General features: G+C 50.6%; 2 protein-coding genes across 2 annotated transcripts in view; both read right to left on the bottom strand.

The window, feature by feature from the left end:
- SVOP (SV2 related protein) overlaps positions 1-12,561 on the bottom strand; it is an 83,991-nt gene that overhangs the window by 17,320 nt on the left and 54,110 nt on the right. Inside the window, exon 10 of the mRNA XM_007448231.1 lies at positions 10,385-10,458. Coding sequence (XP_007448293.1) covers positions 10,385-10,458 — 74 coding nt within the window. The remainder of the gene's footprint in view (positions 1-10,384; positions 10,459-12,561) is intronic.
- Positions 879-9,032, bottom strand: LOC103071892 (guanine nucleotide-binding protein subunit alpha-12-like). Its single transcript, XM_082931532.1, is given in 11 exon segments — positions 879-956; positions 1,493-1,580; positions 1,926-1,982; positions 5,662-5,800; positions 7,511-7,638; positions 7,640-7,724; positions 8,087-8,471; positions 8,473-8,516; positions 8,519-8,606; positions 8,608-8,858; positions 8,861-9,032. Coding segments are annotated over 11 exon segments (1,515 nt in total).

Raw genomic sequence — 12,561 nt, 5'->3', positions numbered from 1 at the left:
GGGGGGGGGGGGGAGCAGAGCTGGAGCCCCGTGCTTTGTATTATCAAAGCTTTCCCCTCCTCTTCCCTGCAGCTGACCTCTTTGCGGACACTCCCCTGCTAATTAGCACCTCTGCTCAAAGGTGAATAGGAAAAGTGAGAACTGTTGAAAACAGGACACATAACCTCAACCGGGGTAATTTTGTGCACTGTTAATGCTGTAGAAATTACAGCATTAATGGTAGAAAGAATTGAAAGAAGGGCTGAAATTTGACTAGCTGTGGACTATAAGTTAATTACTCACTACAAATGCCCTCCAGCCAATGCCAAGGTTGTTATTTAAGAAAAAGTGGATCAAGAACTGAAAGTTCTCAGAATGCCCATGTTGACCAAATCAGTGGTTCCCAAAATATTGGTCCTGTGCTGCTGGTGGTATCCAAGGCAGTATGAATGGAGAGGGGGATGGATACAGCAAAAGTATTCAATCTTTTTGTGAAAAGATTCCTTTAAGTTTCCTTTCAATTCTTTAATTGTATCTCAGTCTTACTTACGGGCTAACGAGTCCCTAACACCTCCCCTAACGAGTCCCTAACACCTCCCCTCTCTCTCTCTCTTTTTTTTTTTTGTAATTTAAGGCAAATTTTAACAGATTTATAAAAGTCGTATATACAAAATACGTTTAAACTAACCCCCGTAGCTATACAATACACTTTTTACACTGCATCATGTATCTCTTAACCTGGAACACAGCATCCGTAAACCGAGGCCTGATCCCCACTGTCGGTGCCATTATGGGGGCGGGTGTGGAGCTGCAGCGACACCCCAGGGGCGGTGCCAGTGACCCAGCACTCGGCTGTTGCCCTTGAATTTCCTTTCTGAGTGTAGAGACCCCGGAAGAGCTCAGAGCTCCGTTTCTGCAGCCGCCGCCGCCTCCGATCGCCCCTGCAGCCCTGCACCCTCTGTGGGGTCCCCCACGTGCTACAGGGGCGACAGCACAGCACAGCGGAGGACGTGGCACACAGCACTGAACTTCCTGGCTGCAGTGGTGTCAACAGAGAATAACGTGCCTGCCAACTTTAGCTGGTTCGATTGGAGTGAAGGAAAAGACACTTGGAATGTTTTGCCATTTGCATAACAGGTCAAAAGGTAATGCTTTAAGATCCTAGAGATGGGCAGATTCAGAGATCTATTTAAAATTTCTCGATAAACAGGCTTGTTAGAGAATCTAACAGTTGAGATGATGGGGAGAAAGTTTCACAGGCTGCCCGTGAGCCCTCCTGGGACGGGCCTCGTCCCCGGCTTCCACAGACTCCGCAGCGAGAGCTCTGGCCACCTGTTTGCAGGTGAACCTGGAAAAGGTGCCCGGGCTCATCCAGAAAGCTTGGGTGAGGAGGGAAGCCATGCAGAACTGGCTTTGTTAGCCCGACTGTCAGATCAAGTCTGGTTCCACGCTTGTGATCTGAGTTCCAGAGTCTCCTAGGTGACAGTGCTCTCTGCCCACCGTGGGCACCGACCTTTTTTGAGGGCAGCTTGACAGGCGGTGGTGGGGAGACCTCCAGCGTTACCCCGAGGCTTCGGGAGGCTTCCCCGGGGGCCCGGTCACTGAACGGAGGGGGTGGGGCCCCAGGGCAGAGGGTTCACCTGCACGGACACGTGGCGGCGCCGTGAGATGCCTTAAAGCGCCCAGGCTGCCACGGCGGCACACCGGGCCTGTCACCACTCAGGGTGGGCGCTGCACATCACTAAATGAGGCCTCCTGGAACCCCATTCTCAGTTCCTTCCCCACTGGAGGAATTCTGAAGTCGGCTGAAAAGCTGAGCCCCTGGACCAGCTCCAGGAAGCACCAGAACCCAGAGCTGAGGGCCCGTTTCCCACGACTCACAAGGGTCATGCTCTCAGCTGCCCCTACATTGGACTTCCCTCGGCCGTACTCTGGGTCAGCCTCACCGGGTGGAATGTGCGATCCACGCCTCCCCGGTCACCAGAGCGGTCTGGCTCTGCGACCTGCCGGGAAATTCGGTCCCGAGGGAAACCTCCACCTTCACTGTGAATAGCTGGGGTTATGTTCATTTGGGGGAATTAATCAGCTTCTGAAAGCACAAAACAAAGTGAATTCAGTGTTAATAAAAGGCGCCTGAGTGACAAGCCTGGAACAGACTGACCAGGACGACTGTGACCCCGTGCGCCTCAGCCCTGTCTACACTCTGCTGGCTGTGCAATCAGAGTGCCGGCCGCTCGCCCGCCCAGGAGGAAACTCGGGCTGGTCCAGGAACACCCAGTAGCTGCTCTAGTGTTTCACTGTGGTTTGTGTTACACACACACACACACAAAAGAAAACCACCAGAATAAAAACACTACCTTCATAACCAGATCAGAAGCGGAGAACCCAATTTCCAGGGGGAGACAGGTGTGCGCTTCTCTGTGAAGCGAGCCACAGGGCCGCGTTTACGGCAACAGATGCAAAGTCTTCGGGTCCCTGTAATAAGAACCTCACAGTGACGTGCCAAGGTCATTGCTGGATTTGAGAAGAATGAGGGAGTCACCACAGGTCAGGATGGGATACAACAGCAGTTCCCTCCTGTTCTCAGCTACTCCACACCCTAATTGCTCGCTTCCAGGAAGGGCCCTGCTACCTACGAGTACTGTGTTTTGGGGCAGGAATCTCATGGTCTATTTCTGAGTTCCACCCCATTTCCTACCCCTCGCTATACTCAGACGCCGATTCCCAGGAACATCCATCCTGCCAGGATGTCTGAGAACTCACTCGGGCCCGGCAACATCGCGCTCCTTCCTGCTGTGACCTGGAGTGGGAGCCTCGCGTAGGAAGTTCCCACGTTGAGCAGCGCTCCACTCTCCTAGGGGCTCATGACCACCGTCAGGGTCAGCAGAACCCCTGCAGGTGTGCGGTCCACACCGAGGAGCCGCTCTGGGTATGAAGCACCCCATGTTATCCAGCGAGAGGCAGGCACTGGGGGTGCTTCAGGCAGGTAGCAACCTGTCATGCTTTAAAGTAAGTTTTTACCTGAAGAGATGCCAACATGGTGTGGAAACAAAAACCACCTATTTCGATATGCCATCCTGAGCACCAGTGGACACCCAGCCTCTAAGTTCTAGCGGGTTCTGGAGGGTGAGACCTGGCAGGAGAGCAAGGGCCCATACGAGCAGCCGGGCCTTGCGTGACCCGAAGTCCTCCTCCAGCAGAAGGTAGGAACCAGACACCGACAGCAGGACCGGGGAGGCAGAGTGGCCCTTCCACGCCCCACGGGCTCCACTCCACCCACAGCGAGTCTCACCACTTCCCTGAACTCAGCGCGTACCACGTGCCACCTGCCGTTGAGGGCCGTTAACACAGCAAGTGCCGGCCTCTGAGCCGCCTTAACCAAGCAGCTCCTTCCTCTGGGGACTCACCACCACCCTCTTCAGGGCCCAGGAGGTGCTTCACAAATGCAGTCAGTAAAAGCAGCCCCTGCTCGGGGGGGCTGAGCTCTCAGCCCTCCCAGCCGCAGGCCCAGCACCAACCTTGGCACCAGGGCCTGCGCCCGGAACGCCGAGTCCGTGAAATGCAGGAATCCCACACGCAAGGCCCACCTCTGCCTAGGGCTGCCAGGCAGACTTTAAAAGGGCTTGTCTTTTTCTTCAAACAGAGCTCCCTAAATTTCCAGGCATCACTGAAGAATGAGGTTGCTGAGCACATCTGATGTACCTTATGGAGAAGGTGGAGTCAAAAGGCCCGAAAGGACCACCCGACACACAGTCGAAAGCTTAGTGGGAACTTCTGCTCTTCACTTAAACCACAACAGAAAACCCAGCATCACTTTCTTCCTGAGGCAGGTCGCAGGTCACAGTGAGGGGAGGCTTTGGGGGCCATTACATTGTGGACCACAACTCCAGCAGCCTGGAGGGAGTCCTCCACGGTCCTCTGCTTCATGGCTCCTGAGTCCGGCTGCACAGCAACCACCCAGGAAACCAAGAGTGCATCCATGTGATGCCTGTACTGCACAGCCTCTGAGTGGCTCAGCCCAGGGCTTTGCAAAGCCCCTCAGGTGATCAGACTGCAGCGCCAGAGCTGAGCATCATGATCTAGTCCAACTTTTACAAATGGGGAAACTGGAACCCAAAGAGCTTGGCCCTCAACCACGTGGATAATGACGAGCGCATGTTTCTCTGGGGTGAAGGTGCGCTTCTGCCTTCCCCACTGTGGGCAGTTTAGGGGCCCACACGTGGACGCACACAACGCCTACTGGGGCAGTGGCCACTGGACAATACATATGTTCCTTCTCTACATGAGAATCCTGAGCTCCTTGAGCTCTGTCGACTGGGAATCGTTCACACTTGGCGTCAGTGGTTTCTTCGTTTTGTGACGGGGAAAGTCACCCCACGGGGTTGCAGAGAAAGAGTTCCCACCCCTCCCTTCCCTTGGGCTTCCTCCAGCCTCCGGTCTCTGGACATGTCCACGTCCATCACCAGGTCCTCTCCTCAGGCTCCCAGGTCTCAGGGCAGTAGGATCCCTCCCTCACACACACACATACACACGTGTCTTTACAGGTATTTGCCGCTGTTCCTTGTCCTGAAGTCGTGTTCCAGAGGCATCCACACAGCAGTGTTGGTGACAGTGCTCCTGTGTCCCATGTGGAAATAAAAACTGTGATCGACAAGTAATGAACCTTCAAGGAACATTAGGGTTTGAGTTATCCAACTGCTCTGAATTTGGGGGACTGAAAAATTAATGTTGGCTTCAAATGCTGAGTTGATATTTTCTATTAAGCAAAGGAAAACTAAGGATTTATCTTAATAAACATCCAGAAACTGAAAGTGGTCAGATCATCAAACCAGCCCCTCCTGCCAATGCTAAAATGCTGTGCAAAGTGTAAGCGGTGAGCAATTCACCCCGACTGCTCTCATCCTAACGGTGCCTTTACTCACAATACCAAGTTAGTGTCTGTTCCCAGGATGCCCAAGTTAGTCACTCATAACTAGTAATCTTGTTTCATGATTATTTCCTGATCTTGGAGTTGAAATAAACTGACTCATTTTTATCAAAGAAGTAAAAAAATTGCAAGAATAAGGAGTCTAGAGATCTCTATAAATTACAAAGCTACAATGCAATATCTCTGAAACAATTTCTCTACAAACTGAAGGATTAAAAAATATTTCAGTAAAAAACGTACACGTGCCCTTACGTGTCCTTATGTGAGGAAAATATCTTAGTTTGAGGAAGTTTATTGTTACACTTTTGTAATAATAGATGAGGCACAACTATCTCTTGCTTCTCTAACATCTCAATAAAAAAAAAAGATAATAATCGAGGGTAACAGTGAAATTAAAATAAAATAGAAAAGCCTAAGGTTTTGGAGAGAAAAGTGACTATAATCTATGTGTAGAAAGGCTGTAAATGGTTTCAGTTGACCTTGCAAAGAGCCGTCTTCTCGGATGCCGACCAATCACGGAATTGAGGGCTGGGAGCCGTGAAGAGAGGGGAAGCCCGGCCGCAGCGGGGAGAGCAGGTCAGTTCTTGGCCGGGCAGGGCCCACCCCCCTCGGGCCGTCCCCCTTCGGGCCGTCCCCCCTGCTTCCCAGTCCGCTCGGCTTCCCTGTCTATACCAACTCGCTTCCGCCTCTGAAAGCAAACCAGCAACCGCATCAGAAGGTTTAAAGGACAAACGGCGCTTGCCGACCGTGCTGACCCCAACTCGCCGGCAAAGCCGCAGGCACCTCCACCGGCTACGCCGACCGCGAGGGCCGCCGCCGCCTCCTCCGCCAGGGCCACGGGGAGTGTTTCCAGGCTGGTGAGGAAGCGCGTGGGTCCCAACACATGTGTGAGACCTGGAGCCCGGCGGGCGCAGAGCGTTCGTGCCCCAGGACAGGGTCCTCTGAGCAGTGACGGCGGGGTCTCGGGCCGCCCTGACACAGCCCATCGAGAATGTTCTTTTTCCTTTAAACCTCGGTCATCGGCCCCGATCCCGGGGCACATCCTTTCAGTTCATGAAGAGCCAAAGGAAGAGCAGCTTTTCTCCAGCCAAAAAAAAAAAAAAAAAAAGAGCAGAACCCCCAGCAAACATCCACCGGAAGCTTTGAGCGCCCAGAGAGACAGGATTTCATGCTGTCTCCTCATTAAAACCCTGTGATAACAAGGCTGACTCAGAAGCAGTTTTTTTCCTCCCTTTCCTTCTGGGTCAGCATCTGCCACAAGATCCCTGTTTATCTGCTGGGTGAAGGCGAGCGAGTCACTCACCAGGGACACAGGACCGGGAACAGTGTGGCCTGGGGATGGGGCCCAGGGACGGTTACTAAACCACAGGAACATTGTGGTGCCACTGACAGAGGAAGCTTTTTTCTCTTTTAAATGCTAGGCAGAGTCCTCAACACGCCAGGCACTCTTGAGTAGAGTAATACACAGCAGGGACCAGTTTGGAATGCAATGTATTTTTAAACACAGTGAGACACCTGGACAGAGTAACCGGTCAAGTTAACTGAGTGCAAGATTGACCAGCTCACGTCAACATTCACGGCCTCCGCAGTTTTACTCAGAGGAGATCACGTCCGACAGTTTTCCTGTGACGTGTGTATGTTAGTAGAAGCGAGAGACCTTGATGAGAACCTCGATTCTCGGCCGGCCACCGGAAGGCAGCGCGGAGCCGGGCGGTGTTAAAGAAGGCTCTGCTGGCAATGCCGCCAGCTCTTGAAAGCCCCTGAGCAGAAAGGAGCTCTCCGCTTCCTCCAAAAAAGAAAAGGCTCCCTGCAGCGGACTGCAGGTGTCTCTCGGAGACAACTCATCTGCAAGGCCAGCTGGTTTAAGTCTTTGCCGAGGGGTGGGCGAGGGGCGGGGAGGGTGGGCACAGAGGCAGCAGGCACTGCCCTGTGCAGAGGGGAGGGGGCCATTCACGGCAGCGACCGTGTGCACACCTTCCACCCTGTGTCGTGTCGTGGGGTGATCTGACAGGGCGGGAAGAAAGCGCAGGTTGTGGGCACATTAAGTCAAGTCCACACCGCCAGCTCTCACTCCCACCCTCTCATCTAACAGCCGGGACCAACTGGCATAAGAGACTTAAAAGGCAACGCGCTCCCCTGGGGAGGTGGCGGGGACAGCCCTCGATTCACCTCCTTTCACCTCCTACAAACCTCCACCAGGCAATGCTCCTCACGAAGCACTCACGAGTTAGAGAGAAAAGCCATCTGCAAAGACGTCGGGTTTTGTGTTTCTGTCATTAAAGACTGAGCATGCGTGCACACACACACGCAGTCCTCAATTACATTGTGTCAGGGAAGGAATAGATAGTTTCTGTAAAAAGAAAGAAAGCTGTGTTATTAGGCATTACACATTAATACCAAAGTGATCGCTGGGGTTTTCAGTAGTTCCACTAGTCCCCAGGATTCAGTAGCTAACATCAAAGTGTCACGTCCTTTGGCCTAGAGCACAGCAGCGTGGTGGGCCTCACAGCATCCCTGAGCCAGGTGTTGAGGGCACGGATTCGGGAAACCCGCTCCGGGACACCAGGGAGATCTGGCCTGTGGCCGGCCAGGCTGCTCAAGGACCACAAGAGTGAGGGGCATCCTCTTTCATTGCAACATAATATTCTTTCAGGTTCTCTTGCAGGATGGTGTCCTTCACAGCGTGAAACACGAAGCGGATGTTCTCTGTGTCTATGGCAGTGGTGAGGTGGATTGCTGCGATTCCGTCTCTTCTGGTTGAAATACTGGACCAGGTAGCACTGGACATCCTCCAGCCTGTGGGGGTCGCCCTTGAAGTCTGAGAAGTGCTTCTTCTTTCTTTTTTTTAATATAAATTTATTTATTTTATTTATTTAGTCTTGGCTGCATTGCGTCTTCGGTTGCTGTGCGTGGGCTTTCGCTAGCTGCGGCGAGCGGGGGCTACTCTTCGTTGCGGTGCGCGGGCTTCATCATCCAGGTGGCGTCTCTTGTTGCAGAGCACAGGCTTTAGGCGCGGGGGCTTCAGTAGTTGTGGCATGCGGGCTCAGCAGTTGTGGATCCCGGGCTCTAGAGCGCAGGCTCACGTTGTGGCACTCAGGCTTAGTTGCTCCGCCACATGTGGGATCTTCCCGGACCAGGACTCGAACCCGTGTCCCCTGCATTGGCAGACGGATTCTTAACCACTGCGCCACCAGGGAAGCCCTGGGAAGTGCTTCTTGATGCCGATGGTCTTCACTTTCTCCACCAGGAGGTCCATCTTGTTGCGAGGCAGGACGATGGAGACGCTGAAGAAAAGCTTGTTGTTAACGATGGTCTCAAAGATGTTCACGGGCTCCACCAGGCGGTTGGTGCGCCTGTCCTCCGTGAGGACCTGGTCGTACTCACTGGATGAGACCATGAACAGGATCAAGGTGATCCCATCAAAGCACTGCAACCACTTCTGGCGCTGAGACCGCTGGCCACCCGCAGCCACCATCTTGAAAGGGATTTTTTTTATGACCAAGTCATGCTCCACTTTGCCCTTGGTGGCCTTCCTCGCCAGCACGATGTCCTGCTTGCTAGGGAAAGTAATTCAGCTGGCCAATCTGATCCAAGTTATCCAGGAAGTACTCACTGATTCACCCAGCTGAAACTCCCTCCTCCGGCTGAACGCTTCCCTGATGCCAGAATCCCTCCAGAGCGTGGTCAGAGCAGGTGCATAACAGCTGAAAGGTGGCTGACTCCACGAGCAGCCCTGCTTTGTTCTCAAAGGCCATAAGGTACATCCCCTGCTTCTCATTTTCAGAATACTGCCAAGGAACACCAAGCCTGTCTCGTGCATCAACCAGAACGCTTGAGCCCTTGAGGATGTTGTTGAAGACGGTGTCACGGAACTCCAGAAACGCACTCTGGTCGAACTCGCGGCCGTGGATGATGCGCATCTGCTTGAGGAAGGTGGACCTGCCGCTCTCGCGGGGCCCAGCGGCAGGATTCTGACGAGGCGCCGCACGGCGCGCAGCTCGCGGTCCAGCCCCGCGTAAATGTCCCGGCTGCGCCTGCGCTGCCGCGCCTCGCGCTCCGCATCGCCGGCGGCGTCGGCCTCGGGCGGCAGCAGGTAACGGCTGAGGGTCCGCACCGCACCGGACATGGCTGCTGAGGCCATGGACCCCGCGGCGGGCGGGGCGACAGCCGGCCACTCCCTCAGGCCGCGTCCGCTGCCACCGTCCCGAGGTCCCTCTGTCTGGCTCTTAAATACAGTGGTTCTGTCCCCTGGCAAACCAACAGTCTAGCTACTTTTTTTTTTTTTTTTTTTGGCTGCGTTGGGTCTTCGTTGCTGCGCACGGGCTTTCTCTAGTTGCTGCGAGCGGGAGCTACTCTTCCTTGCGTTGCGCGGGCTTCTCACTGCGGTGGCTTCTCTTGTTGCGGAGCACGGGCTCTAGGCGCGTGGGCTTCAGTAGTTGTGGCATGCGGGCTCAGTAGTTGTGGCTCACGGGCTTAGTTGCTCTGCAGCATGTGGGATCTTCCTGGACCAGGGATTGAACCCGTGTCCCCTGCACTGGCAGGCGATCCTTAACCACTGCGCCCCCAGGGAAGTCGCAATCTAGCTACTTTTTACTGTATGGTCACTTCTTGGTATCCGTGGGGGATGGGTTCCAGCACCCTCTGTGGATACCAAAATCCATGGATGCTCAAGTCCCTCATATAAAATGGCATAGTATTTGCATATAACCTACACAATCCTCCCATATAGTTTAAATCATCTCTAGATTACTTATAATACCTAATACAGTGTAAGTGCTATGTGAATAGTTGCTGGTGCACAGCAAATTCAAGTTTTGCTTGTTAGAACTTCCTGGAATTTTTTTTTTTTTCCCATCTGTGGTTTGGTTGAATCCATGAACATGGAACCCGAGGCTAGGGAGGGCCACTTTTTTACCCTTAAAAGTGACTTCTGGGGGAGGGATGGACTGCGAGTTTGGGGTTAGTAGATGCAAATTATGACGTATAGACTAGATGGACAACCAGGTCCTACTGTGTAATACAGGGAACTATATTCAATGTCCTGGGATAAACCATAATGGAAAAGAATATGAAAAAGAATGTATGTATAACTGAGTCACTTTGCTGTACAGCAGAAATTAACACAACATTGTAAATCAACTACACTTCAATAAGAATTAGTTAATTAATTAAAGCGACTTCTGTCTATGGCCTGCAACTAAAGTTTTTCCTTAAAGCAGGTATACAGAGTTTCCCTTTAAAAGACATTTATCTGAGAAAAAGTGAGTCAAATTTTAAAACAGGCTAAGAAAATAATAGTATAGAAAATAATTTTTAACAGGCTCAGAAAATAATAACAACAGGATAACACAGAAGTGAGGAAAGTGATGCTCAGTTTTGCAAATGTTGCTCAAGATGGAAGAGTTCTCCGTCCTCCAAGTTCAAACCCAAAACGGGGCGCAGAGGAGGGGGACCCGAGAATCGACAAACAGCTCTTACCATATAAACCACAGCAGCAAGGTTGTCCATCGAAAATGGGGTGTGAAGAGGTCCCTCATTTTGCCTCGGTCTTCCTGTTTCAAGACAAAGAACATCACTTAATCTCCTCCCCCGCGGATGTGCGGGCACAGGTTGGTAGCCTGAGACCAGTGGACACCCGAGGCTGGGAGGGAGGCTTCTGGTGGGCAGGACACTCAGGTTCCGAGAACCCGGGACTCAGATCCACGGCACTCAGCCCCCCAGCCCAGGGAGGCCTTCAGCCAGGACTCAGCGATGTCCAGAGGTGGAGACATTCCACACCCCACCCCAACCTGGAATCCTGGAGCCGGGAAGCAGGCCCCTCAGGCTTAGCCCCTGTAGGCCTCTCGGGCGATCCCATGGACCAGGGAGCAAACAACCAGTCCAAGACGCCTCCCGCCATTTCACACCCTCCCCACCCAAAGCCAGCTCTAGGTCAAGGTGACAGAAATTAATGTGCTGAAAATCAATTCACCAAAAGCCCACTTGCCAAAAGACCAATTAGCTAAATGACTCACTTGCCAATTTTATATAATTTACTAATTTATCAAATCTTTGCTTTACAATGTTCTATTTTAAAACATATATTCAGGGGCGGGAGGGATAAATCAGGAGATTGGGATTGACATATACACACTACTATATATAAAATAGATAACTAATAAGGACCTACTGTATAGCACAGGGAACTCTACTCAATACTCTGTAATGGCCTATATGGGAAAAGAATCTAAAAAAGAGTGGATATATGTATATGTATAACTGATTCAGTTTGCTGTACAGCAGAAACTAACACAACGTTGTAAATCCATTATACGCCAATAAAAATTTTTTTATAATGCATCAACAAGAAAAATAATTTAAAAAATATATTCATAGAATCTATATTCTATGGATTATCTTTATTTATTTAATGAACATATTAGCAGTTTGAGAAGTGCTCACTTATTTAAACATGCTAAAAGCTTTTTTAAAAAAGATTATGGGTTATAGGTGGTTTAATCTACCCATGAATATTGTCTTTGTGAATAAAAATACTTTCTAACATATTCTTGAATAAAACGACAATACTCATTAATATGCTTATTGAATATATTTGAGCATGTTTGTATTTACTGACTATATTTTAGAATGGATTCATTCATTAATATACTTAAGAATGAATTCATTAATATAGTTATTGAGGAATATATTATATGTATTAATATAAACACAGGAAAAATATATTCCTATGTGTTAATATATGTATTAGTATATACATAGGAAAACTCTATCCCTGTTTACTAAATATATTCAAAAAGAATAATCCTTAAAACACGTTTTTGGTAAACTGATACACTGGCAAGAAAAATTGGCTTTTGGAGAACTGGTCTGCTTTCTGGAAAATCCTTCTCTTCTCTTTTTGGTCATGGGGATTCACCACCTTCTTGGAGCCTTCCTGGACCTGAGAGAACTCTCTCTCTGGGCCTGGCTCCTCCTGGCTGCATCAGCTATGCACCTGCCCCAGTGACCTCCATAAAAAAAAAAAAAAAAAAGAAAAACAAAAACAGGCCCTGCTGCTGGGCACCCTGGAACACAGAGAGGCCCCTGCGGCAGCAGCTCCTTTCCAAAGACAAGCCCACAAATGGAGCATCCAGCCTTGCCACTGTCACTATGCAACACACATTTGAAATCACTGTATGCTTTCTCCATCCAGAGCATCTTCCCACAGGAGGGACGGGAGAGAATGCAGTCCCTCCCCAAAGGCAACTAAATGAGCCTCCTGCACCCCAGACTCTCTGGGATGCCCCCTACCCCAACCCTGTGCTTCCCAAAGCAAATTTGTGGTATGTCTCCCGGTTTCTATGTTGTCAGACCCTGCCTAGCACTTCCTCTCAATCTGGTGAAATTCCATTCAGTTCTTTTTGCCTAATATAGAAACAGTCAGAAAAATTATTTAATTTAATTTAATTTATTAAATTTAAATTTATAAATATAAATTTATTTTTAATTTATAATTTAAAAAATTATATTATTTAAAAAAAAATAGGGCTTCCTCGGTGGCACAGTGGTTAAGAATCCTCCTGCCAATGCAGGAGACATGGGTTCCCTGGTCTGGGAAGATCCCACATGCCGCGGATCAACTAAGCCCATGCGCCACAACTACTGAGCCCGCATGC

Source organism: Lipotes vexillifer, unplaced genomic scaffold (genome assembly GCF_000442215.2).
Source record: "Lipotes vexillifer unplaced genomic scaffold, Lipotes_vexillifer_v1.1 scaffold236, whole genome shotgun sequence".
Taxonomy (NCBI): domain Eukaryota; kingdom Metazoa; phylum Chordata; class Mammalia; order Artiodactyla; family Lipotidae; genus Lipotes; species Lipotes vexillifer.
The sequence above is the reverse complement of the archived record's forward strand: the minus strand, read 5'-3'. Positions and strand labels throughout refer to the sequence as shown.